This window comes from Eulemur rufifrons, chromosome 17 (genome assembly GCF_041146395.1).
Source record: "Eulemur rufifrons isolate Redbay chromosome 17, OSU_ERuf_1, whole genome shotgun sequence".
NCBI lineage: Eukaryota > Metazoa > Chordata > Mammalia > Primates > Lemuridae > Eulemur > Eulemur rufifrons.
The window spans coordinates 47,212,221-47,237,650 of record NC_090999.1 but is presented as its reverse complement, the minus strand read 5'-3'; the positions used below and the strand labels follow the sequence as shown (position 1 = coordinate 47,237,650).

The 25,430-nt window shown below is 34.1% G+C and overlaps 1 protein-coding gene across 2 annotated transcripts in view; it reads right to left on the bottom strand.

Moving 5' to 3' along the window:
- FCHO2 (FCH and mu domain containing endocytic adaptor 2) overlaps positions 1-25,430 on the bottom strand; it is a 109,473-nt gene that overhangs the window by 59,396 nt on the left and 24,647 nt on the right. Inside the window, exons 3-8 of one of the 2 annotated variants that reach the window (XM_069492779.1) lie at positions 24,468-24,542; positions 21,398-21,539; positions 21,154-21,306; positions 12,192-12,296; positions 6,784-6,882; positions 5,931-6,027 (exon numbers count right to left, since the gene is read on the bottom strand). In XM_069492779.1, coding sequence (XP_069348880.1) covers positions 5,931-6,027; positions 6,784-6,882; positions 12,192-12,296; positions 21,154-21,306; positions 21,398-21,539; positions 24,468-24,542 — 671 coding nt within the window. The remainder of the gene's footprint in view (positions 1-5,930; positions 6,028-6,783; positions 6,883-12,191; positions 12,297-21,153; positions 21,307-21,397; positions 21,540-24,467; positions 24,543-25,430) is intronic. The other variant, XM_069492778.1, reaches the window with a different exon arrangement.

The window sequence follows — 25,430 nt, the reverse complement described above, 5'->3', positions numbered from 1 at the left end:
CCTTTTATTTAAACAGATTACATACTGGCCTACCAAATTTTTATTTTCTTTTTTTCCTTATAAATGGACATTTGCTGAACTTTTATGAATTACAAATAGCACACAGTAAAATTAGCAGAATGACTACAAAATAGGAACATATGTATTTTAACCTCTTTTAGCAACTAAAATATATGAGAATGGTCAGGACTACAAAGATAATGTCATTGGAATATAAAATGACCCTTTCAGACCACAGGTGCTTTGATATTCAAAACATCCACTTATAGTGACTCAAATTCCAGAGAAACAAGGAAGTACTACACTTAGAAAGTAATCACAAAAAAGTCACTACATATAATAAATAGTATGACGATATTTCAGGAGTTCCAGTGGTCCCATCGATTAGCACACAGTACCTAACAGTAGCACTTATGTAACAGTATTTCAGTGAGTGGGGGAAATTTTTTTAATGCTATCAAAGTATTTTACACAGAAGAACTGGAAACATAAAGTAACAGGATATATCTTTTAACAGATAACTGACTAAAGATAAAATTAGTATCATTTTTCAGCCCCAGAAAAGTAGGTTAACTTTTAGGTATACAAATTTTAAAAAAACTAGGTCTCTTGTTTTTGTTTTTAAATCTGTATCTCATAGAACTAAAACTATTTTAAGAAGGAACTCATCCACCAGAGGGGGCCCTTACAAAACAGGAGAAATAAATGTTAATAGAAATCAGTAATATAAAACAAAATCTTTTAAGTCCACAAATTCCATACAATCACATGCAAAATTTTGTATGTTATTTTTCTGAGAAACACAAAATTCTTATTGCAATGGGCCCCTACACTCATTTGTTCAGGTGCCCATAAACTGAACAAAATACATATGAAAGAGGTGTAACTAGTCATCTTGGCCTGTAACTAGTCAACTCAACCAGACAAGAAATATCCCTTCTACTCTCCCCATATCCCTTCTTTTTGTAAAGTTAGTTGTAGGACTTTTTTGAAAGCCAGTCACATGCATACACAATGTCAACATTCATCCCAAAACAGATACCTAATTCTGGGTTTAGTGACTCTCAGAAAGCCCGTACCATCACAGTTCTTGGCCTCTCTCTTACCTCCTACCATATAGCTATAGGTATTTTCTACATGTCTTAGTATATCTTGAGGCCAGTAAAATTATAAAGAAACAGAACATAGTAGTAGTTACCTATTCTTCAGGAATGTATTATTTTTTGAAAATATTTATTAAATACTTAATAAATGTTACATTACCTCATGTAAACCTCACAACAGCCCCATGAAGCAGATACTAATATTATCCCCATTTTACAGATGAGGACACTGAGGCTTAAAGATCTCACTACTGGTAAAGAGCAGACCACAAACTACTCCACTATGTACTAAAGACAAGAAAATAAACATGATCTAAAAGTCCAGAACTTAATCAGGCAGTGAGTCTAAAGGCAATTTCTGATATAAAGCTATTTTAAATAACTAACCAATAGAAGGAAATTAATAAAACAACTGTGTAGGAAGACAAATTTTATATGTTCTCACTCATATGTGTAAGCTAAAAAAGTTGATGTCGTGAAGGTAGAAAATAGAATAATAGATGATACATGCCAGAGGCTGAAAAGAGTGTGTCAGAAGAGGAGAATGAAGAAAGGTTGGTCAATGGGTATAAACGTACAGTTAGCTAGAAGTGTAAGTTCTAATGTTCGATAGAGCAGAGTGACTACAGCTAACAATACTTTATGGTATATTTCAAAATAACTAAAAGAGTAGAATTGGAAAGGTCCTAACATGAAGAAATGACAAATGCTTGAGGTGATGGATATTCCGATTACCCTGATTTGATCATTACACACTGTATATGCTTGTATCAAAATATCACATGTGCCACATACATATGTAAAATATTAGACTGGGTGTGGTGGCTCAGGCCTGTAATCCTAGCATTTTGGGAGGCTAAGGCAGGAAGATTACTTGAGGCCAGGAGTTGAGACCACCCTGGGCAACATAGTGAGACCCCATCTCTACAAAAAACATTTTTAAAAAATTAGGTAGTCATGGTAGCACATAACTGTAGTCCCAACTACTCCGGAGGGATGAGCAAGAGGATTGCTTGAGTCCAGGAGTTTGAGGTTACAGTGAGCTATGATGATGCCATTGCACTTGAGCCAGGGGAACAGAGCAAGACCCTGTCTCAAAAATAAATAAACACACTGATTTATTCAAAGACAGGCATGTGACAAAAACAAAACCTTCCCTGAAATTAATATGCTAACACTAGAAAAAAGAAATTCTTTCTAGTAGGTTTCTAAACTGAATTGATATAGGCCTGGGACCACTGATGTCTTCCTTCCCAACAATGGGGAGAAAGTTTACAGCAGGAACTTAAGAAACTGAAGCTAAGCAGAGATAAGCAGAAATGAGAGAAATAAGTGAAACGAGGTTCTGATGACATCCATTTGGTCCTTGAATACATTCCAGCCTTCCGGGTTAAAAAAGTCAATGCATGGAATTTTTGCTTAAGCTTATTTATGTTGGCTTTCAGACATTTACAAACAAAGAATCTCTACTGAACTAAGCCACAGATGATAGGTTTAAATCTGAGTGCCAACTCTAAATATTGGCAGTGACCGCCTACAGCACTGAGATGAGAGAGATTCTAAGGTCTTCTCTGGACAAAGAATGCAATGATCTAGTAATGGTATCTGCCATGAATAAAAGCAGTACAAATGCCACATACTTATAAGCCCTTGACAGAGCAGTGTCTTAGGAAATATAAACAAACAAAAAAAAAAAACAGTGAAAGAGCCCAGGAAGCCAAAGTAGAGTGGGAAAAGTTATATCAGGGAAGAGGTAAAATGCCAATCAAGAAAAAATTGGCTTGATTCAGAACACATTTTAATATTACAATTATTCTCTGGTTTATTAATACTTTAAGAAAAATACTGATCCACCTCAAGCTGAGTCTCTGTATTCTTTCTTTTTCCTTAAATGGATCATTTGTGACTCAGAGGAAAACGGTATGGTTCATCAGTTTAGGTCCACATTTTAGCTCAAGTACGTTGGTTTCAAGGTAGTTTTCTAATTGAAATTTTTATTGAGATAATTGTAGATTTATATACAGTTATAAAAAATAATATAGGGAGATCCCTTGAACACTTTGCCTGGTTTCCCACAATGATCATATTTTGTAAAACTACAGTGTGATGTCACAACCAAGATACTAACACTGATACAATCCACCAATCTTATTCATTTTCCATCTAAGGTATTTTTAACCAGCCAATTTGCCTTTGCTTTCATTCTAGAAACTCTTCTAAATACCTGTATAAAAATTCTTGCCGGGCACGGTGGCTCACGCCTGTAATCCCAGCACTTTGGGAGGCTGAGGCGGGAAGATTGCTTGAAGCCAAGAGTTTGAGACCAGCCTGGGCAAAATAGCAAGACCTCGTCTCTACAAAAACATAGAAAAATTAGCTAGGCATTGTGGCAAATGCTTGTAATCCTAGCTACTCAGGAGGCTGAGGCAAGGGTCGCTGCAGTCCAAGAGTTTGAAGTTATAGTGAGCAATGGTGGCACCACTGTACTCTAGCCCAGGCAACAGAGTAAAACCCTGTCTCTATGGAAAAAAATATCTGTTTGTTTCTCTAAGTGTTTACCTCTCTTAACTAGTATTCACTTATAACTTAATCTCCTTACAAAGAGTTTTAGGGTTTTATGCTATTCTGTACTTCTGTATCTCAACATCCTCATTCTCTCTATATATCTATACTTAGTTTTACTCTAATTTTTCCAAAGCATAGGCCTTGGAATCAAAAATCCTGGAACTGAATCCCAGCTCTGCCATGTACTAGCTTAGGCAAATCATTTAATGTCTCAAACTTTCCCTCATCTGTAAAAAGGGAGTAATAGTACCTACTTCAAAGAGCTGCTGAAGATCAAAGTATGCCTGGAAAGTGGTTGGCATAGTACATGGCACAGAGTTAGTGCTCATTAAACATTAAATATAATTATTTAGTATTCACTTAACAAAGAATTTTCTAACAGCAAATCCATCCATTTCAACCTTCTTAACACCCTAACCTTACCATTATAAGCTCATTTGTTGATTCATTCTATAAAAATGTACTTTTCACAAATAGAGAAAATAATTAGATGAATACAGAACTTTTTTCACAAGTGCAAAACTATTAAAATTTAAATGTAGACAACAACAATACAAAAAAAAGTACATACAGTTAAAATTCTCTGGCACTTTTGATGGAAGAAGTAGTACATTATCTGGCTCTCTAAGAGTTCATTCATTCAACACATAAACGGGAAAATATGGGTAGAAAAGGAGTGGGATATATAGCATTTTCTAGAGTAAGAACATAAGTAGGTACTAAAGGGAAAAAAGGGCATGTATGGGCATGTATGGGAAATGTATGGGCATGTACGGGAAATAACAAGCAGTTCAGCTGGCCACAGTGAAAGTACCAGAATAAAAATAATTCCTATTTATAGGAATTATTACTAGGAATAGTAAGAGTAAAGACTGGTCAGCACAAGATCCTTAAAGGCTTTGAATCCAAGTCCAGAGGGTAACTTTCATTCTATCTGTAATGACAATTCAAAGATTTATGAGTAGTGTAATTTTAAGTTCATAATCGTATAGTCAGAAGATGAATGTGTTATAACATGTAAAATGGATTGGAGAAGAAATGTCTACTGTGTCAGTATGAAAAATCTGCAAATTAATCAGGCAGATGGAGAAAGCAGAGAAAGAAGGTCTGAAGAGAAAAATACTAACATAATTGAATCAGTAAGATTTAAAAATTAATGAAATTTGGGAAGAAGAAGAAACTAAAGATGATTTAGGTTTTGAGTCTTAGTTCTATGAATGGTATTGATAAAAAAATGGCTCTCAGACTTCTCCGCAAAGCACTTGTTCATTTTCCTATTCCGTATCATATTTTAACTTCTTTACTGGGCTGAATTACTTTTACCTGTGGAGTGAAATCAATGTTTTATAAGAGCATAGTATAGTAACTAACAGATTAAAGAAATCTGGAAGAATGTAAGTATGCTAAGCAGGGGAGGAGAATGGGCTATTATATTCAATATACTATAACAAACTTATTGAAAATAGAATTTGGGACTCTTGTAACCACTTTTTCATAAAAATAGCAAATAGGATTTCTGTATTCATTTATTCATTGTTATATCCCCTAAGTGTCTAGAATGGTGTCTGGTATACTGTTAGGATTCGATAAATGTATTTGTTGAATGCATGTATGAATGAGAAAATAAAGTAGTTGCTAAATTTTAAGAAAGGGTCTTATGTAGGGTTCAATATTCTCTCAATCTTTCTTCTATTAAAATACCCTTCTGTAGGTGACTCTACTTTCAAAAATCTAAACAAATTGCAATAGATTAATCGAGTAAATATAACTATTTCAAATAATAGAAAATCACGGTATTAACAACAAAAGGCCAAAACAAAAATCTTAATTTAACATATAATCAAACACAAATAAAATAATACCTGAGATTTTACACAAATTTTTAGGCATGCCCTGTTTTTAGGTTTAGCTTTATTTTATGGTTTAGAAATGTTACTCAGTTCAGACATGTGATATAAAGTTGAAATTACCCCCTACATACATGAATTTAAAGGCAGACCTGTGTCTTAAAAAGAAAAAATTTTTTTAATTAGCTGGGTGTGGTGTCATGCAACCATAGTCCCAGCTACTCAGAGGCTGAGAAAGGAGGACTGCTTGAGCCCAGGAGTTCCAGGCTGCAGTGAGCTATGATCATGTGCTATTGCACTCTAGCCTGGGCAACAAAGAGAGAATCCTATCTCAAAAATAAATAAATAAAGGCAAACATATTTGTTACTGGATGGGAAATTTGAAAATGTTTCCTTGTAGAATTTATCATCTTACCAGGTCTTTCCTTCCCAGTGCCTTTTGAGTCAGCAAATTTTTGTATCAAACTTTCAACTGTAGTGTTAGCCATGTTATTTATAAATTCTTCATGGACCTATTAAAATGGAATAAAGGTAATTTTTTTTCCACAAATATTCTAACTGTATTTGAGATAAAACTTCAACAAGGCAGTTAAAATTCATTACATCAAACACATATTTTTCACCCAAGGGCCTTTGAGAACTTCTGTTTACCTAATTTATAGTGTTATCAGATCTGTGAGGACCAATCACTTCTTACATTAATCCCTTAATGTATGGCCTCACAGCCTTAGAAATTAAAGCAGCTTCCTGTTCCCATCTTTGAGTATTTTAGAGATATAATTCTTGTGATAAACTTTATATGAATAATAAAAATACTTTTAGGTTTTTAATAATAAAGAATAGCAGACTTCACCTTTCTCTAATATATTGCAATTTATCCCAAATTGTCATCATTAAACCTTTTATATTTTTGGAACATTTCTAAGTACAAGTTCTATAACTGACTAGGTTGCTGCTCAAAATTTTAAAATAGTAAATAAAACCTGAAAAAGGAAATATTCAACAATTGGTTAACTTCAGAATTGTAATATAAAAAAGACTGAGTACAGTTAACTTAAAAAAATTAATTTGAATTATCATCCTTGGTGGCCAAATGATCAAAAATTCAGTTTATTTTATCTCTAATACATGTAAATACATATTTTTGATCTAGAATAATTCAGTATCATACTTGTGAGTTTTGGACAGGGTGATAAAATAGTTTGAAGAGCGATAAATGAACATAAAATTTTCATGAATGCATTCAAAATAAACTAAAACAAACTTACCTGGCCTATTTGCAAATGAATTTCCTTTATAGCATTTGACAAGGATCCTATAATTTCCTTTATGTGAATGAGATGAGTTTCTTCAATATCTTGAAATTTCTAGGTAGCAAATATGAAAAGTTACATATTTATAATATGTATGTATAGGTACACACATATATATATTCTGGAATCAAAAGAGCTTTTAGAAATCATCTCAATAAAAGCTGGATGCAGTGGCATGCACCTGTAATCCCATCTACTCGGAAGGCTGAGGCAGGAGGATCTCTTGAGCCCAGGAGTTCAAAGCCAGCCTGGGCAACAAAGTGACACTCCCATCTCTAAAAAAATAAATTAAATTAAATTAAATTTAAAAATATCTCAATATACATAACCAAATTTAACAAGCTATCATTATTACAAAATGCTTAATAATGCCTCTAGACAAATGGGTCTAGCAGATAAACGAAAATACAGCATTGAGAAAAATTAACCTTTTGTTATGCCAGTTCTTAGGCAAATATAAACTTTTGCAGATTTTGAAGATATTATACATTAAAATCTAAAATCATGATCAGGAAATTAGAAGGAGACCCAAAAGACAACAGTGTTACAAAAGCCAAGGGAAAAGAGTTTCAAAACTGAAGAACAACTAGTTGGTACAGCAAAAACTATAGTTTACTTCTGAGGACTTTATAATCTACCCCATAAATTTTAAAAATGTCTAACCCTTGAAATGTTGTAACACAATCTCCAAAACACATAGTCTATGATCAAAGAAATTTGGTCTATACTAGCAGTTCTCAACCAAAGGTGGCGATGTATGAGACAACTTGGGGAATGTTTTCAAACTACAAAACACATAGATCCTCCAGTACTACCTGTGGGATGGAGATGGGAAAGATAATGTTGTTTGGAAAAATTTTCCAAGTTGCTCTTATACTTATTCCCCAGAGGGAAAAAAATCACTGCTGGACTTGGCTTCACAATAAACATATCAAAAGCTCTGAGAAATATTGAAATAATGACACTTTTCACTTTCTTAGCCCAGCCATTTTCTAAATTTCTTTGACCTCACAACCTTTTTGTTTTTCTTCTTCCCTGAACATCTATTATCTCAGAACAGTAACATTCCTCAAAACAGAATTTGGGAAATCGTGAACTACCCATTTTCAAACAAAGTACATTTGTCATTTCTACTGCACAAATCTAATTATCTAATTTTTTGCCAAATTAAACCAGTTCTAAGGAATGGTCCTAAATGCCTTATTATTTTTCTCTGATTAGTTTATCAAATTGAATGCCCTCATCCCATATTTAATGTCAACATTTCTTCAGCACTGAATTACATGACCAGAAATCATTAAGCCACATGATGTCTACATTTGTGTAAATGGTATGAACCTCTAAAAAAAAAAAATCCATAATGGTAAAATTACAGTTTTGACAGTAATACCATAACAGTCCAAAAACTTAAATCACTTTTATTCATGAGGAGTGGCATAGATAAATTGGAATATCTGTCATTGACTAATTTTGACCAGGTCAATGAGAATACACTACCAATATTTCAAGATCCTGAATCACTCTCAACAAGTGAGGAATATTCAGTAGGAGGAAAATTCAAATTTCATATTATAAGAAATGGCCCTCAGCTTAAATTACAGCACACGAACAAGATATTTTCTCATAGACAGGTGGCCATTAATTTTATATGGATGACCCCCAACTCCAAGGAAACATCTCTTCATTCCTTTTTAAAACAGCTATACTGAATAAGTCAGATCCTTAATTACTTAGAAATATCTTAAAGTATGAATTCACAAAGAAACTTAAAGCACGATTCAGACACAATATTAATTTTAAAACTGGGGGATTTTGGAGGGGACACTGCTAACTATCCCAATTTCTCAAAATTAGTGACTACTAAACTCAGAGTAATTCAGCAATGTAAAATGAATACAGTCTCAAGTGTTTGAGTATAAATAAACTTTCTTAAACAAATTAGACAGGCTTTTTCCTCTTATAATTTCAAATTCACTGTGTTCACATTTATTGTTCCATTAATTTTTTAAAAAGTACAGTCATGCACGACATAAAGATGTTTTGGTCAACTATGGACCCCATATACAACAGTGATCCCCTAGGAGTATAATTGAGTTGAAAAATTTCTATGGCCTAACAACATCACAGCAGTCGTAGTGCAATGTATTACTCAGATGTTTATGGTGATGCTGGTGTAAACACACTGTAGTGCCAGTCATAGAAAAGCACTATATAGCATATACAATGACATATAGACAGTATAATTAATAATGGTAATAAACCACTATATTACTGGTGTATGTATTTACTATGCTACACTTTTTTTTCTTTTTATTTTAGCCTTTTTTAAATTTCAGAATATTACCAGAGTACAAATGTTTTGATTACATGGATTGCTTTTGTACTGTCTGAGTCAAAGTTATAAGTGTTCCCATCACCCAGATAGTGTACACTGTACCCGTTAGGTATGATTTCACCCATTCCTTCCTCCCCCTCCCACCTGCATGATTTCCATTGAGTTTTACTTCCATCTATGCACATGAGTGCTGATCCATCAGTTCCAATTTAATAGTGAGTACATGTGGTGTTTGTTTTTCCATTCTTGTGATAATTCACTTAGGAGGCTGGTCTCCAGTTCCATCTAGATTGGTATTAATTCATTTTTTATGGCTGAGTAGTACTCCATGGTGTGTACATATACTACATTTTATTAATTCACTCATGAATTGATGGGCAGTTGGGTTGATTCCGCATCTTTGCAGCTGTGAATTGTTCTGCAATAAACATTCTAGTGCAAGTGTCTTTTTGATAAAATAACTTTTTTTCCTTTGGGTAAATGCCCAGTAGTGGGATTGCTGTACCAAATGGTAGGTCTACTTTTAGTTCTTTGAGGAATCTCTATACTACTTTCCATAGAGGTTGCACTAGCTTGCAGTCCCACCAACATGTGTAAGCATTCCCTTCTCCCTACGTCCACGCCAGCACCTGGGGACTTTTTTGATAAAAGCCATTCGCACTGGAGATAGGTGATATCTCCCTATGGTTTTGAGTTGCATTTATCTGATGATTAGTGACCTTGCGCAGTTTTTCATATGTTTATTGACCATTGGTGTATCTTCTTTTGAAAAGCTTCTGTTAATGTCTTCTGCCCACCTTTTAATGGAGTTGATTTTTTCTTGCTGATTTGCTTCAGTTCTTTGTAGATTCTGGTTATTATCCCTTTAGCCAGCCTATGTCTCTCTCCTCCTCCAAGACCACCACACTGGCCCTCATATTCTTACCTGACCACAACACCGTCTGCCAAATGGGACTCCTGATTCTCCATTGGCCATACTATAATCTATTCTTCACAAAAGTGGCAGATTTATCTTTTAAAATGAAGATCAAATCATGACACATCCCTGCCTAAAACCCTTATTAGGTGGCTTCAAGCTGCTCTTAGAAGAAAACGTAATCCTTACTAAAATCTGGTCCTTGCCTATCTATTCAACCTCATTTCTCACCACTATCCCCCCTTAATCAGTTTTTAGTAAGCATTTTCTTACCATTGGGCATTCCTACTCAAAGCCAGGAACGCTCTTGCCCTATTATTCATTCTTCAGGTATCAGTTTTGAATGTCACTTCTACAAAAAGGTCTTTCGTGACTCCCTAATCCAAATTAGGTCACTCCTATTATTCTGTTTCATGGAAGCCTATTCTTTTCCTTTGTGACACTTAACAATAATTTATAAACTTTATACTTAAGCATGTATTCACTATCTGCCTCCCTTCTCTATACTATAAACTCCACCTAGAAGAGGGAGATATTTGTCTTATTTACATATATACCGCATACACCCAGCATCTCACACGGAGCCTACTATATGGTAGGTGAAGATGGATGCGCATGTGCACTCAGCATGCAAGCCTTTGGTTTCTGAGATATGAGTTGTTAACCACTTCAAGTTGGAAGACAAAAAGAAGACCTATGTTCCAAAAAATCAGATTCATAAAGTCCTTTTTTCATACTTACTGAGTACCTATCACGAGCTGGAACTATTTTAAATGCTGAGGATATAGCAGAAAACTAACCAAAATAAATCCCTGTTCTCACAGAACTGACATTTTAGTCGGGGAAGACAGACAATAAAAAATACGGGTAAGAGAGCCAATGTGCTTCATTATGTTTCTAGGCCCTCAGACGTGATGACTAAGAAAATTCCAAAAAGAGGTTCATCCACCAGCCTCAGTACCAGAGTAAAGACAATGTGGAAAAGAGCTGCAGCCAACCCATGAGGAACATGCAGCATGAGAAAGAAATAAACCCTTGATATTGCAAACCCCTGAGACTTCTGGAGCCCTTAGTCATCTCAGCATACTTAATCTGACATGACTGACACAGGAAATAAAATTTCTGGTTATGTGAGATGATGTTAAGTGCTAAAGAAGAAGATAACCAAGAAAGAGGACAAGAAGAGTAAGGGTGGAAATGTTAGGTATGATTCATAAAAGGCACCCACCTTAAACCAGCTCTGTAATGAAGGCACTAAGAACACTACACCAGATATAATTTATCTCAAGCTAATGGAAGGCAGACATTTTTGTCTGTCTTTCTTCACTTAAATATGAATTCTATGAGAGCAGGAGTTTTTGTTTATTTTTTTACTGCTACAGTGTTAGCACTGAATCACTTTCAATTTTCTTCCTAATCAGAAGTAAATCCACACACAAGACTAACACTCAGCAGTGTCTTCATCATCTACCAATGCCCTCATTTTCCCTAATCATCTCTTTTTTTTTTTTTTTTTTTTTAAGAGATAGGGTCTCACTCTCTGTCTCCCAGGCTGGAATGCCATGGTGTGATATCATAGCTCACTATAGCCTCGAACTCTTGGGAACAAGTGATCCTCCTGCCTCAGCCTCCCAAGTAGCTGGGACTACAGGTGCACACCACCATGCCTGGCTAATTTTTTTTTTTAATTGTTTTGTAGAGACAAGGTCTTGCTATGTTGGCCAGGCTGGTATCAAATTCCTGGCCTCAAGCCATCCTTCCACCTCGGTCTCTCAAAGTGCTGGGATTACAGGCATGAGCCACTGCACCTGCCCCAATTATCTTTAAACAGTCTCTTCTAATCTATCTGAATAATTCCTATGACATTATAATTATTGCATCTTGGTTCTTGATCTCCAAAACAAGATGCATATTTTTAAATAGTATCATTAAAACATCAAGATCGTGGATTTTAAAATTTCTAATACAAAAGAGGAAGCCGCGGGAGGAAAAAAAAAAAAAAGAAAGAAAGAAAAAAATTTCTAATACTAAAAAATTATATGATAGAAAAATTACATTTAATTAGTATACATAAACATCCTGTTTTCCGATTCAAAGCCTTAAAATACCAACCTGAGCTGTTTCTGTCATCTTCTGCTCAAAATCAGCTTTTGCTAATGCGTATTTTTCCACATAGAGTTTATAAGTATCTGTAGCTTTCTTAGATTTAACAGCTGCCTGTAATAAAACAAAAACATTTTTAACCATGCATTTAACTTTTTTCTTTCCTAATATGTTACTATGAAATAACAAATTAAAATATATTTTAAGAGTTCGATATGACACATACCTAACTTTAATACCTGTTATAAAGCCTTCCTTAGTCATTTTTTTGTTATAGTCACACAATAACTCAGGAATTAAACAACGATTCTTCTTTCTGATGGAATGTGCTTTGAATAGTTAAAATACTCTCTTTTTACATCCCAGAGTAAGATTGTATAACAAAGTTATAATGCTACAGTGTTACTAAGAATATGTTAACACACTACGGAAAGAAATTTCCTGACAATATATAAAAATGTCACAATACAATGAGAACATGTTTGACACTCCTTTCCACGCCTCTGAGTCTTCCTTTCTCCTGCCCCCACACACATAAATTTCATTTATTGTCTGATTAAAGACGATAAACCTATCTCAAAAGTTGAGAAGATTGGTTTTCCTTAACATTTCTCAGTTTCCATTATGCTTTAGCAAATATAGAAACTTGTTTTTAATCTTTGCCTATTTTTTAAGACTTCTATTATATTTTTTTTTTTTTTTTTTAGACAGAGTCTCACTTTGTTGCCCAGGCTAGAGTGAGTGCCGTGGCGTTAGCCTAGCTCACAGCAACCTCAAACTCCTGAGCTCAAGGGATCCTCCTGTCTCAGCCTCCCGAGTAGTTGGGACTACAGGCATGCACCACCATGCCCGGCTTATTTTTTCTATATATATTTTTAGCTGTCCATATAATTTCTTTCTATTTTTAGTAGAGATGGGGTCTCGCTCTTGCTCAGGCTGGTCTCGAACTCCTGAGCTCAAATGATCCGCCCACCTCGGCCTCCCAGAGTGCTAGGATTACAGGCGTGAGCCACCGCGCCCGGCCTGGACTTCTATTATATTTTTTAAAAAAACTATTACTGCAAAATTATAGTTCTAGTTTTATCAAGTTATTCAATAAAAAATTAATAACATTAAATATTAGGCAGTAAAGAACATGAAGATGAGTTATACAGGAAAGTACTGTACAGCTTACACATTAACAGCTGGAAACTGGTAGAAAGTAACAAAGCCAGAGAAGTCAAAATAAATACTAGGAAAGACAGACATTCAGGAAAGGAAAAGACTATGTGTAGATTACAGGTTGGGGCAGACACATGTTATCAAGAAACTTGACTGTCTTCAAAAGACTTATCAGTTTGGACATAGAAAGATGGAGTGATGGGGTTGGACTAAATAAGAATTTAAAGATTAGGCCAGGCACAGTGGCTCATGCCTGTAATTCCAGCTCTTTGGGAGACCAAGGTAGGAGAACCACTTAAGGCCAGGGGTTCAAGACCAGCGTGAGTAACACAGTGAAAGCCTATGTCTACAAAAAAATTAAAAAGTATCTGGGTGTGGCGGCACTTGCCTATAGTCCCAGTTATTATACTTGGGAGGCTGAGGCAGGACAATCTCACTTGGGCCTAGGAATTTGAGGTTGCAGTGAGCTACGATGACGACACTGCACTCTAGCCTAGGCAACAGACCAAGACCATCTCAAAAGAAAAAAATTCTGATTCTACCATTGACAGTAGTTCCACCTTATCTGTAGGAGACACATTCCGAGATCCCCAGTGGATGCGTGAAACCACTGATGGTACCAAACCCTATATTATCTATTATGCTTTTTCCTATTACATACATACCTATGCTAAAGTTTAATATATAAATTAGGCACAGTAAGGGACTAACAATAACTAATAATAAAATAGAACAATTGTAATAATATACAATATATAAATTGTAATAAAAGTTATGTAAATATGGTCTCTCTCTCTCAAAATATCTAATTGTACTGTACTGCAGGTAACTGAAACCGAGGAAAGGGAAAATACAGAAAAAGAAGGAACTACTGTACTACCCATTTGACCTTGTCTTTAAACTTTATATAGTTATCTCATTCCTAAAATGGGAACAATACCATCTATTTTATTAAAGATGTGGTAATGATAAAACGTAACTATGTAAAATGCTTGGGACAGGGTCTGGCATATAGCTAAAATTATAAAATAAATAGTACCCTGCTATTACCATGGTTTCTAACAAGAAAATATCACATAACAAGAATATACGCTACTATATTTTGATGATATATAAGGATATATCTGAGTTATTGAGTTGTACTGAGCTGTCCATCCCTAGAGAAAGTGACTAAAACCTGCAACAATTTTCTAGTTTGTTCCTATAGATTTTTCTTTTATTACTCTTTTTCCACTTGCAGCCTTTTGACATTATTTTATATCACTGATACTGTATTTCCTATAACATCCTGGCCCTGTTCAAACACTAACTAGGTGAAATGGATATTTACAGTTTACTAAGTACTTTCCCAGAAAACCCAGATAACCAAGTTTGCTAGAATTTATTTTACAAACAATTTTAATGGCACATTTCCAGTCTATACAAGAACAATCAACAACCTACAGTCCACAGAATGATTTTTAATGACACAGCCTAGCAAAATGATGTAGCCCCACTGGTAGCTCTTTCTTCTTTGCTTGTTCCTCATCCTAATACCTGCTCTTTTTCTCTGATGTCCATTAAATTATTGCTTAGCAATTTATGTGTCAGCTTTTGATAGACATGAGTTGAGATCACTCCTACTAGAGATATATGCAATTTGAAAGGAGACTTATAAAAACAGGAAATTACAAAAATATAATGATTGTGTCTGTACTTTTAAAAATAATTTTTTTCATGGGATCTTTCCTATAATCTTTTCTTTTTATGTGTTTTTTTAAAGATTCTGTACAAGATATTTCCCCTTCTCAGCTTACCATTCAACCCTCTCTCTAACCTCTTGTTCTGCACTATTTAATAATGACTTGGCTGTCTAAGAAAACGGAAGCTTCTTGAAGACAGAGGCAATTGCATGTATTTAGACTTTAATAGCCTTCATAGCATCTAGCATGGTCTAGCCATTCAACTCAGCATACAAACTTATTTGTTCATTACTCCTGGCCATAAAATTATTATCTTTATCTCAAAGGTTAAGAGCTGGATCTAAGTCAAAATTATAAACACATAAGTTTTGTGGGGCATACGCTCCGACACCAGGCAACTGTAAAACTTCATTTCTCTTATTTGAAAGCATGAAGGAAGAAAGAAGGTACCCTTTTTTAAGTTCTAATTTGTATTTTTTACATAAGCTGTCACTTTTGAAAGGTAAAACTAATATGCCAGAATCTTAAGGAAATTATACACCAACTTTAAGAAGCATCTCAGAAAAGTGACAAAAGAAACCCTAACTAATTACTGGGAATAAAATTTAGAAAATAATTTGTTGATTTACAAGATGTTTTAAGAATCACAAAAATAAATTTAAAGAAAATTAAGGGTATCATATAAAAGGATGTAGAGATAATTTTAGACGATTTTGTACTGAAAACATCTGCATTTTTTTTAAAGCAAAAACCATCTCGCATAGGAAAACAGCTACACAACAATACTAAATTATTAAGTCAAAATAACTTTCTAAATAGTATATATGCTTAGTAATGCTATAAATTCTTAGGGTAGAATTACAGAAACTGAATGCCCTGGTAGTAACAAACTTGGCAACTTTTGCAAAGTCATTTAAAAAAAAGTTAGAGCATTTGTTCTTAAGAGAAAACTATGCTTTGAAAGCAACAGTTACATTTCTTTTCAAAAATAAGACTGGCTTTAACATGTTACCTATTGATAATAAAACAAATTCCACATTTTATTTATTTCCTTAGCATTGTAAATTAATTTACTAATATACTATCAGAAATGTTTCTGTTTAAGTGCCTATAATTTTTATAGTACAACCCTGTGAGGTAAATACATACATATAAAATAAGTATTTAGTCACAGTCCATAAACAGTGCCTACTAAATGGTGTTTTATAAAAATAAGTGTTTGTGAGTGAGGACGAGCAGCATAGTGTTATAACAGCCATAGTATTTATGTTTTCAAGTTCATCAAAGGAAAAATGATTCAGAGATCTATGTCTAAAAAAAAAAAAATCTACATTTATGTTAATAAAAAGCTTATTATTATAGGCCAAAATAAATTATTTACTCAGACCTAGATGAGGATATACTATAAATCAGAGCACCCACTAACAACACCTACTATCACAAGCAGAGATGCCACCTCTAAGCAGATAGAGAAAAGTACCCCTTCTTCTGAACTGCCCACCCCACCAAAGGGAAATGAAGCATAGGCTCGATTTCAGCCACCAACTTACAACCTTTAGACTTAACCATATGCTACAGTCCTACTCAGTATGTTAACAAAAAAAGAAATCCTTTAATTTCATCTAAATAGTACCTTATATTAAACTTTCTGGTTTATATCAAAAGACTCGGAATCTTTTTTTTAAGCGTAATCTCTAGTCACCATATATTTTCAAGTGGTCACTACATACTAGGTACTATGTTAAACCTACTAGGTTTCACAAAAAAGAATAGAGAGCAGTATTATAACCTAGGAGCATTTTAATTCTCCGGAAAGTTTCAACTAATTTAAATAGTGAACAACTGCATTAATGATATGTAAGCCATACCAATTCACTGTCTGGCATGTATGTTACAGTATGTACTATCAGTAAATTGCTCCTATGGCTTACACATTTATTAAAGCCATTATTTTGAAATATGGTCAGTTTCACACCACATTTGCTCTTATACTTTTTATTTTTTGGAAAAAAATTAAATATCACATAGACAAATGAGGCTCCATGTTCTTCCCAGTCCCATTCCTCCTCAAAGGTAAACTTCATAATGTGCTTAGTGTTTACTGTCCCCATGCATGTCCCTAAAACACATTTAGTTATACATAAATAGTATTTTTTACAAAGAATTAAAGGTTATGTAAAAGGCATCAAATGCTACATATTCTTCTTAAACTTTTCTTTTCTTGCTCAACATTATGCTTTTTAGATTTACCCATGTGAATACATGCCATTCTAGTTTTTTTTTTACTTCTATAATAGAAATTTTAGAACACACAGAATAAGTGTAACAGACCCCACGAATCCAACCCCTAGCTTCATTATTCCTTCTCTTCTTCTCCCTCTAACATTTTTTTGCTAGAGTATTTTAATCCCAGATCTATCATTTCACCCCATTTATTAATAGTTCATTTATTTGACCTGCTATACAGTGTTCCATCATATGAAACATTCTCATTTGACAATTCATCTATTATTAGAGGAGTTGCTACGGCTTGAATGTTTGCCCCCTCCAAAACTCATGTTGAAATTTAATTCCCAATGTGGTGGGGGATTGAGAGGTGTGTCCTTGAAGAGCTGATTGGATCATGAGGGATCTGCCCTCACAAATGGACTGATCCATTCATGGATTAATGTGTTATTACAGGAGTGGAACCGGTGGCTTTATAAGAGGAAAAGAAACCTGAGCTAGCACACTCAGCCATCTCACCATGTGATTATGCCCTGTACCACCATGTGACTCTGCAGAGTCTCCACCAGCAAGAAGGCCCTCACCAGATGCAGCCCTTTGACCCTGGACTTCTCAGCTTCCATAACTGTAAGAAATTCCTTTTCTTAATAAATTACCCAATTTCATGTATTCTGTTATAAGCAACAGAAAATGAACTAAGAAGTCCAATTCATTTACATGTATTATAATTATTGGTATATTTGGATTTATTTCTTTCAAATCATTTTGAGTTCTCTGTTTACCAACACAGCCTTTCTTAAAAGTACTCCACTATCATCTCTAGCTTTTCTTCCAAGCACTTTATCTTACCAGAAGGTGTCAATAAAAGGTTTTCAGACAACAATCAAAACTATTCCTTCCTCAAATGGTCCTTAAACGGTCTGTTAACTGAAATATGAAAGCATTGTAGCTGTCCAATCATGCAATCAAATTTACACAGGCAATAAAACTACACCACAAATGCTACCTTACCAACAATTATACAATATTGTCAACTGAAAATGCATTCTGATTTCATGAGGAAAAACAAACACCTCCTAGCTTTTAATATTCTCTTTTTTTCTGGTGTCTAATTTTTCTGAATTTATCTTTATTTAACCTGTTTAATACCTACAATGTACTTTCAATATGAGGACTCTTGAATTTCTTCAATTCTGAAAAATTCTGAACTGTTAACTCTTCATATATTACTTGCCCCTAACCCCTCCATTTTTTTCCTTCTTAAATTCATACTAGATGAATGTTGGTAGTCTTTATTTCTCCATAGTATGTTCTGACTGAAGTTTCTCAGTACTATCTTCCAAATTTACTCTTTGATTATACCAAGTCTAAAGTTTCTCTTCTATATTGCTTTTTTTAAAATTTCAATAACTGTATTTTTCATTTCCAAGTTTTCTAATTAGCTTTTTTCTCATCTAGTAGATCTTGCTTCACTACGCCTCTTAATTTCTTAATCTTCTTTAATGTAAATTTATATTTACTTGAAAATCCTCGATACACAAATGTTTTTGTTCATCTTTTATAAATTTAAATTTTTTTTTCATTTTTCAGAGAGTCTAACCCTAGTCAGTCTCACTCTGTCACCCAGCTAGAGTTCAGTGTTGTCATCATAGCTCATTGTTACCTCAAACGCCTGGGCTCAAGTGATTCTCCTGCCTCAGCCCCAAGTAGCTGGGACTACAGGTGTGCGCCATGATGCCTGGCTAATTTTTCTATTTTTTTGTAGAGATGGGGTCTCGCTCTTGCTCAGTCTGGTCTCAAACTCCTGAACTCAACCAATCCTCCCACCTTGGCCTCCCAAAGTGCTAGGACCATGCCCAGTCATAAATTTAAATTTCATCTGGAGTGAATTCTTACGCTAATTATAAAATTTACTTGATGTCTTAGTATTAGATTTCTTAAATGTGCTCTAGAATTTTGGTTGTTTGCTCATTCTGAATGGGAGGATTTTTTATTTTTTGTCCCCCTCTTCTCTCTCTTCTTCCATCATTACTGCTAAACAACTTCATAGAATTCAATGTAAATGGTACCTCCTAGAAGTGTTATGCTTTATCCTTTGTACTCACTCATCCCTAAAAAATAGTTTTCAGGTTATCTTCTGCCAGCCCTCCAAGGCCCCAATTTAGTTTCAATCATATAAAGATAGTTTTTAATTATTTCCCTGCAAGAATATTGGGGATATGGCCAAAACAGTCATGAATTAGGTCCTTGGCTTGATTCCCAGTCAGGATTGTGTCTCTGTACCTAAACTCCAAACTTCCAATAGGCCTTTATCACTAGTCAGCAGCCCAAAAGCCTTTTCTCCCTATCTACAGCTTTAGACAGTGGGCCACGCTCTTCATACCTCACCTCATAGGCGAAACATTTAGTCCCCTCTACCACATAAGAGCCAAATTCTACTGCCCACCTTAGGACTTTTGAGTTCAACAAGCCTGCATAATTAATCTCTACATGCCACTCTGTATTTCTGTTCTATTTCTGGTCCACAGAAATAATATTATTCTTTTTGGACTCTGCTATTTTGTTTTGTTTTCTCTTTTTATATTTTATTCACAATTAATGTGTCTGAAACTTAGAGGGTGTTTTCAAAACATTAACTTACTGTGTCTCACCTTTTTATCCCCTCTAAATTTTTATTTATCGTGCAAACATTAAAAGAAATACATTGCTCTAAATTCCATCAACCATTTTGATTTTTCCACATTCTCTTCTAATTTTTGCTCATGTATATACACTTTTATAGTCATAATCATATGATAGGTATAATATGGTTTTCTTTTTTACTGGATATTTCAAATATTTTAAAGCCTTCAAAATTATCACTTCCCATGACTCATTCCTAAATGAGATATACCACATCAAACAAGTAAATGGTTAGTTTAAACTGTTTTGAAAGGAGAAAAAAACAACCTACTTTCAATTAAAATGTGAGCAGGGGAAAAGGTGGTGGTTTACCACAATGCAACTGAATGTGGTCAAAGTCAGCAATAAATCACCCACAACATACATTTAAAGCTTACCTTCACGTATCTATGCCTAAGTATACCAAAATCTTGCTTCAAAAAACTTTTACCTCATTGTTAAATCTTATGCCAAGCAGTTATCTCATCAATTATCTTACTATAAAAATATCCTGCAAATGTGTCACTGACATTAAAAAATGACTGTTTTTTATGTGTTAACTAATCCATTTGCCAGACAACATATTTTATAAATCTACTGTGTTACTTAGGTAAATCACTAACACTATAAGGCACACTGTCTTCATTTTTACTTAAAATTTTTTTTTATTAAGAACCTCCCCCTACTCCTCAAAGAATTTTCTATGGCTTTCTTTCCTCCATTCATTATAATACCTGTCAACTGAAAGGTTAAATAACAGGCACTACAACTTAACAAAATTTAAAGCTAGTTTTATTCTAAGCCAAGTTTGAGGCCTAATAGCCTGCGAGCATAGACTCAGCAAAAACCAAGAATGCGTTTTCGCCAATGGGCTACACAAGTGCAGTATTTATATATCTGTTACACAGAAAATGAGAGAAGGGGACAGGGAAGCAAAGGTGACATTCTTAACAATTCTGACAGATGCTGTTCCATGGTGAACAGGTCTATGCAAACATACCCCCAGAGGCCAAAGCAGCTAAGAGGCCGAAGAAAGAGGTTGACATATCCAATTTCTTAGAAAGAAATATTTAATAGGAACTTACGAACAGAAGCCATGTCTCAGGTAGCCACAAGACAAGATGGTGGATCTCTGTCTTCATGTCAAAATAACATCGTATTTTAGTGTGATGTGAAGATGAAATGCAGTCTTGTTTGTCAAAGTGCTTTGAAACCAGAGGTGTTATTTTTATTACAATTACCTTTTCTAGTTCTCTTTGTGTAGCTCCTTCCTTTTTCAAACGCTCTTGTTCTACACACTTGGCATTGTAATTTTCCTTGGCTTTCTGGAGGGCCTGAGTTATGCTCTGAATGGTTTGGACAGCTTCCAGAGTTCCTGCAACTTCTTCTTTAGTCTGTTTAGTATGAAATGATTCATCAAAATGACTGAACTGTAAAGCATTCAATATCTGACCAATCAATCCTTTAACAAGAAAAAATTGATACCTTTTTATGAGATTTTACTTGTTCTTCTCCATACTTCTGAACTTCTTTTATTAGTTCTTGTAATTTTCTAACAAGATCCAAATGACAATTTGCTAATTTCTCTGTAGATGTTTTGAACACATCCCACACTGGTGCAAATGTTCTGAGGAAAAGGAAAAACATGGGAATAATTTATTAAAAGAAAAAAAGAAGTTTAAGGTGCTAAGATGGAACCAATGGAAATAATAATGACATATCTAACAATTTTATTTAGGCAAAAGATGAAATTAAGATAAATAATGACATGATCAAGAAACTTGACTTTGATTTTTTGATCACTGGTTAATTACTTAAAATAATTTTAGACCCTCAGGAACATAGAAATGGGTCAATTACATATCACAGGTCTTGCCAAAGCCCTCTTTTACTTAGTTATATTGTATTAATTTTTGAGTTGATTTGGTTTAGACTTCTATCAGAGGCCCTTTTATCACCATCTATTATTAAAAATTAACTCTATTATCAAACTTCAACTTAAAACTATTCAGTACTGAATTTAAAATGCTTCATCAAAAATAAAGTTTCTCTGAATTTAAACTTGCAAAGTCAAATTTTTACACATGATTTTGTAAGTGTCTTCATCATTAATAATTATATAAGAATTATTTTAGGACAGTTATCTGAAACCTTTGGTTGGGTATTATAATTTTATCTACCTGTGTACTTCAATAGTACACTAAAAGAGTCATCTTTCTACTACAGAGTATAGGTTATACGACATACTTTCCTACCACTTTTTCTCAATATTAAGGATTTAAAATGTTCAGCAGGCTCAAGTACATCTGAGAATTACTATATTCTCGTATCTTAAATATATATATGGGATGCCAACGGTTAGTTTAAACTGATTTGGTCTGTAGACAACGACCTAAGGATAATTTTACCCTATGCTTTGCTCAGGTACTACTTTAGTCTCTATGGCAAAACTTCTAATAGAAAACAAACAAACAAAAATAGCAGCAATGCTTGCTAAGGCAAGAGGGCAGAGAAAGCAATTACTTATTCTAACACGTATTCTGTGCCAATTATTACACTTCCTACCCAGTAGGAAAGTTAACTGGTGACAATCATTTTATGCATTAATAAAGAAGTTCAAAGAGGATAATTAAAATCCTTAGAAAAGGACTGTTCTGATTAGATCTCATCTCACACTATAAAAATCTAATCAGCATTAAATCTGGCAAGTATAATATTAGGTGGAAAATTTCAAGAGAAAAAAAAATACCTGAAAATTATCCACTTACTAAAGCACCCAAATGCACGTATATGACTTCATATGAACCTGATACATGATAGTTTAGACTTCACAAAGCAGATAAGAAAGAGTATTCCCTTACTTTACTAAAGAATTCTTTATATACTGCAAAGGGTTCAACATAAGATTTCCTTAAATACAGGTTTAAGGAATAGTTTGATACATACAACTATTTTCTGGTCAAGTAATATACATTACTATATACATTAATAAGCACTAAGAAAGAAGACTGACAAATCCAAAATCCAAATATCTTAAATACAACTGAAAACCAAAAGACAAAATTCAATTTCTTGCTAAAATATACAACAGCAAATAAAAACATGGATATTTAAAATCTTTATGATTTTGCGAAATGACACTAACAAAAAAGACTATACTACCTATTATTTGTGAAAAGCAAACATTCTGAAGATATTAATATTGCCAGTAACTTTGTTATTAGGAAACATTCTTGAAGTTAATTCATGTTCCTTTTATCTTCCACCTGGTAAACTAAGAACAGGGTAGAATATTCTATAATAAAACCATGGTAAATTGGCTAGCTTTTGTTATTCCAGTTGCTTTCTGGCCCCTCTACTGTGGTAAAGAAGAAATTATGTTTTAGAAGAGGCATATCATCATGGAGCCTCTAGAAACAGGAGAATGTCAGAAAAGTGAGAAGGGAAGCTGAAAAAGAAGGAAGAAGGAAGTTGTAGCAGAGGGAGGTGAGGGAAGAAGAAACAGGAGGACAAATGGGAGGGGAAAAAACCAAAACTAGTTATCAACTACCAGTCTCCATTCTCCTCTAGTTGAAACAGGTGGTGGCTCCTCAGCTTTTCCAGCCACTGTGGGCTGTCACTACATAAACAGTGCCACACTGAGGATGAACTGAGATTCCGACTCCTTTTTGCCCAGGGCACAAAGTAGGGAGACTTTTGTTTAAACTCATTCAACTACACTATAGAATACTTACATTAAAGTAGTCATTCTTAATCCTTTTTCTGGATCACAGAATTATTTGTGAATCTGATCACTGATATAGACCTTCATTGAAATATAAATTAATACCTACATAAAATTTTGCATAAAATTTCATTTATCAGAATCCCAGATATAAAGGAATACTTTACTGAATATCACTGCAAAAGTCTTTTAAAATGTTAGACTAATTATTTCAACATTTTAGCTAAAATATAACTTTTCCCCAATTTTTGATAATTAAATCAGATTAAGCATTCCTTCCTGAGTTGTTATGGTTCAGATTATACAATTATTCTTTCCATAGCTGTTATGGCAATGAGTGTATCTCATTTTAAATGTATTCTTAATTTTCATTTTTCAAGGAATATCTTTCTTCAACACAAATTTTTAAAAGCAAGATTTAATGATAGTCTGTAAAATCACAGGAGACATTTTTAATGCATTTGAATTTCAACAAGGTTTATCTTAAGTGAATTTTTAAAGATCACTTTTAATCTACAAAAGAATTTAAATGAATTTACAGACAACTAGAATAAATACTTTGTATGCACATAAGATAACATGTATAACTTAAAACTTACATTACTGAATGACTAGTTTAATAAAAGGGAAAAATAAGTTTCATTTGCTATATTAATTGATTCAGTGAATTCAATTATATTTTCAATCAAGTCAAGAATATATTCATACTGAACACATTTTTAATAAATATATTTTACTATACTTATGAACTATTACATCCTCAACAGAAACCTAATATTCTCAAAAACTTTGCCTAAATGAATATTGAAAAAGAGGAAGAAATTAACTCACCCAAGTTGTGAATAATTACTTGCAGATTTTGCTAGTTTTGTCATTGACCTGGAATATGCCTCTTCTATTGTAGCTCTGTTAAATCAAATTTCCACATTATAATACCTCCTTTAATGACCAAAAAACATAGCAAAATTATCAAAACACAACTAAAATTGCAGAAACAAAAGGATACCTCAAATTACATGTTAAAAGGAAGTAGATATATGCAGTCATGATGAATTCTGGCCTATCTTTAAATGTCATTTGTGCACAACTACCTTAAAAAACTAGTCTGGTATAGAACTAAAATAATTTATATCACAAAAAATGTTAATGAAGTCGTAACTCTTTAGCTTTAGTGCCAATGCTTATTTCAACAGGAAGTACAAGAGTGCTGCTTCTTGTATTCTCTCTCTCTCTATAAATGATTCACTATGGTAAGTCATTTGTATTTAATACTTCCTTGGTGTAGTTAACATAGTTTTGTCATTCTTCAACACTGTGATGCACATGTAATAGAGTAAGACACTGATGACAGCCATTTGCACAAAACAAAATATGAATCATCAGCAAGTCTTAGATCATGAACTTCAGGTCTTAATTTATTTTGTAATTAGATTGAAAATATTAACAAATATACATTTCACATTAGAAAACTGTGTTCTAGGCAGGGCGCGGTGGCTCACGCCTGTAATCCTAGCACTCTGGGAGGCCGAGGCGGGTGGATCGCTCAAGGTCAGGAGTTCGAGACCAGCCTGAGCAAGAGCGAGACCCCGTCTCTACTAAAAAAAATAGAAAGAAATTATCTGGCCAACTAAAATATATATAGAAAAAATTAGCCGGGCATGGTGGCGCATGCCTGTAGTCCCAGCTACCCGGGAGGCTGAGGCAGTAGGATCGCTTAAGCCCAGGAGTCTGAGGTTGCTGTGAGCTAAGCTGATGCCATGGCACTCACTCTAGCCCGGGCAACAAAGCGAGACT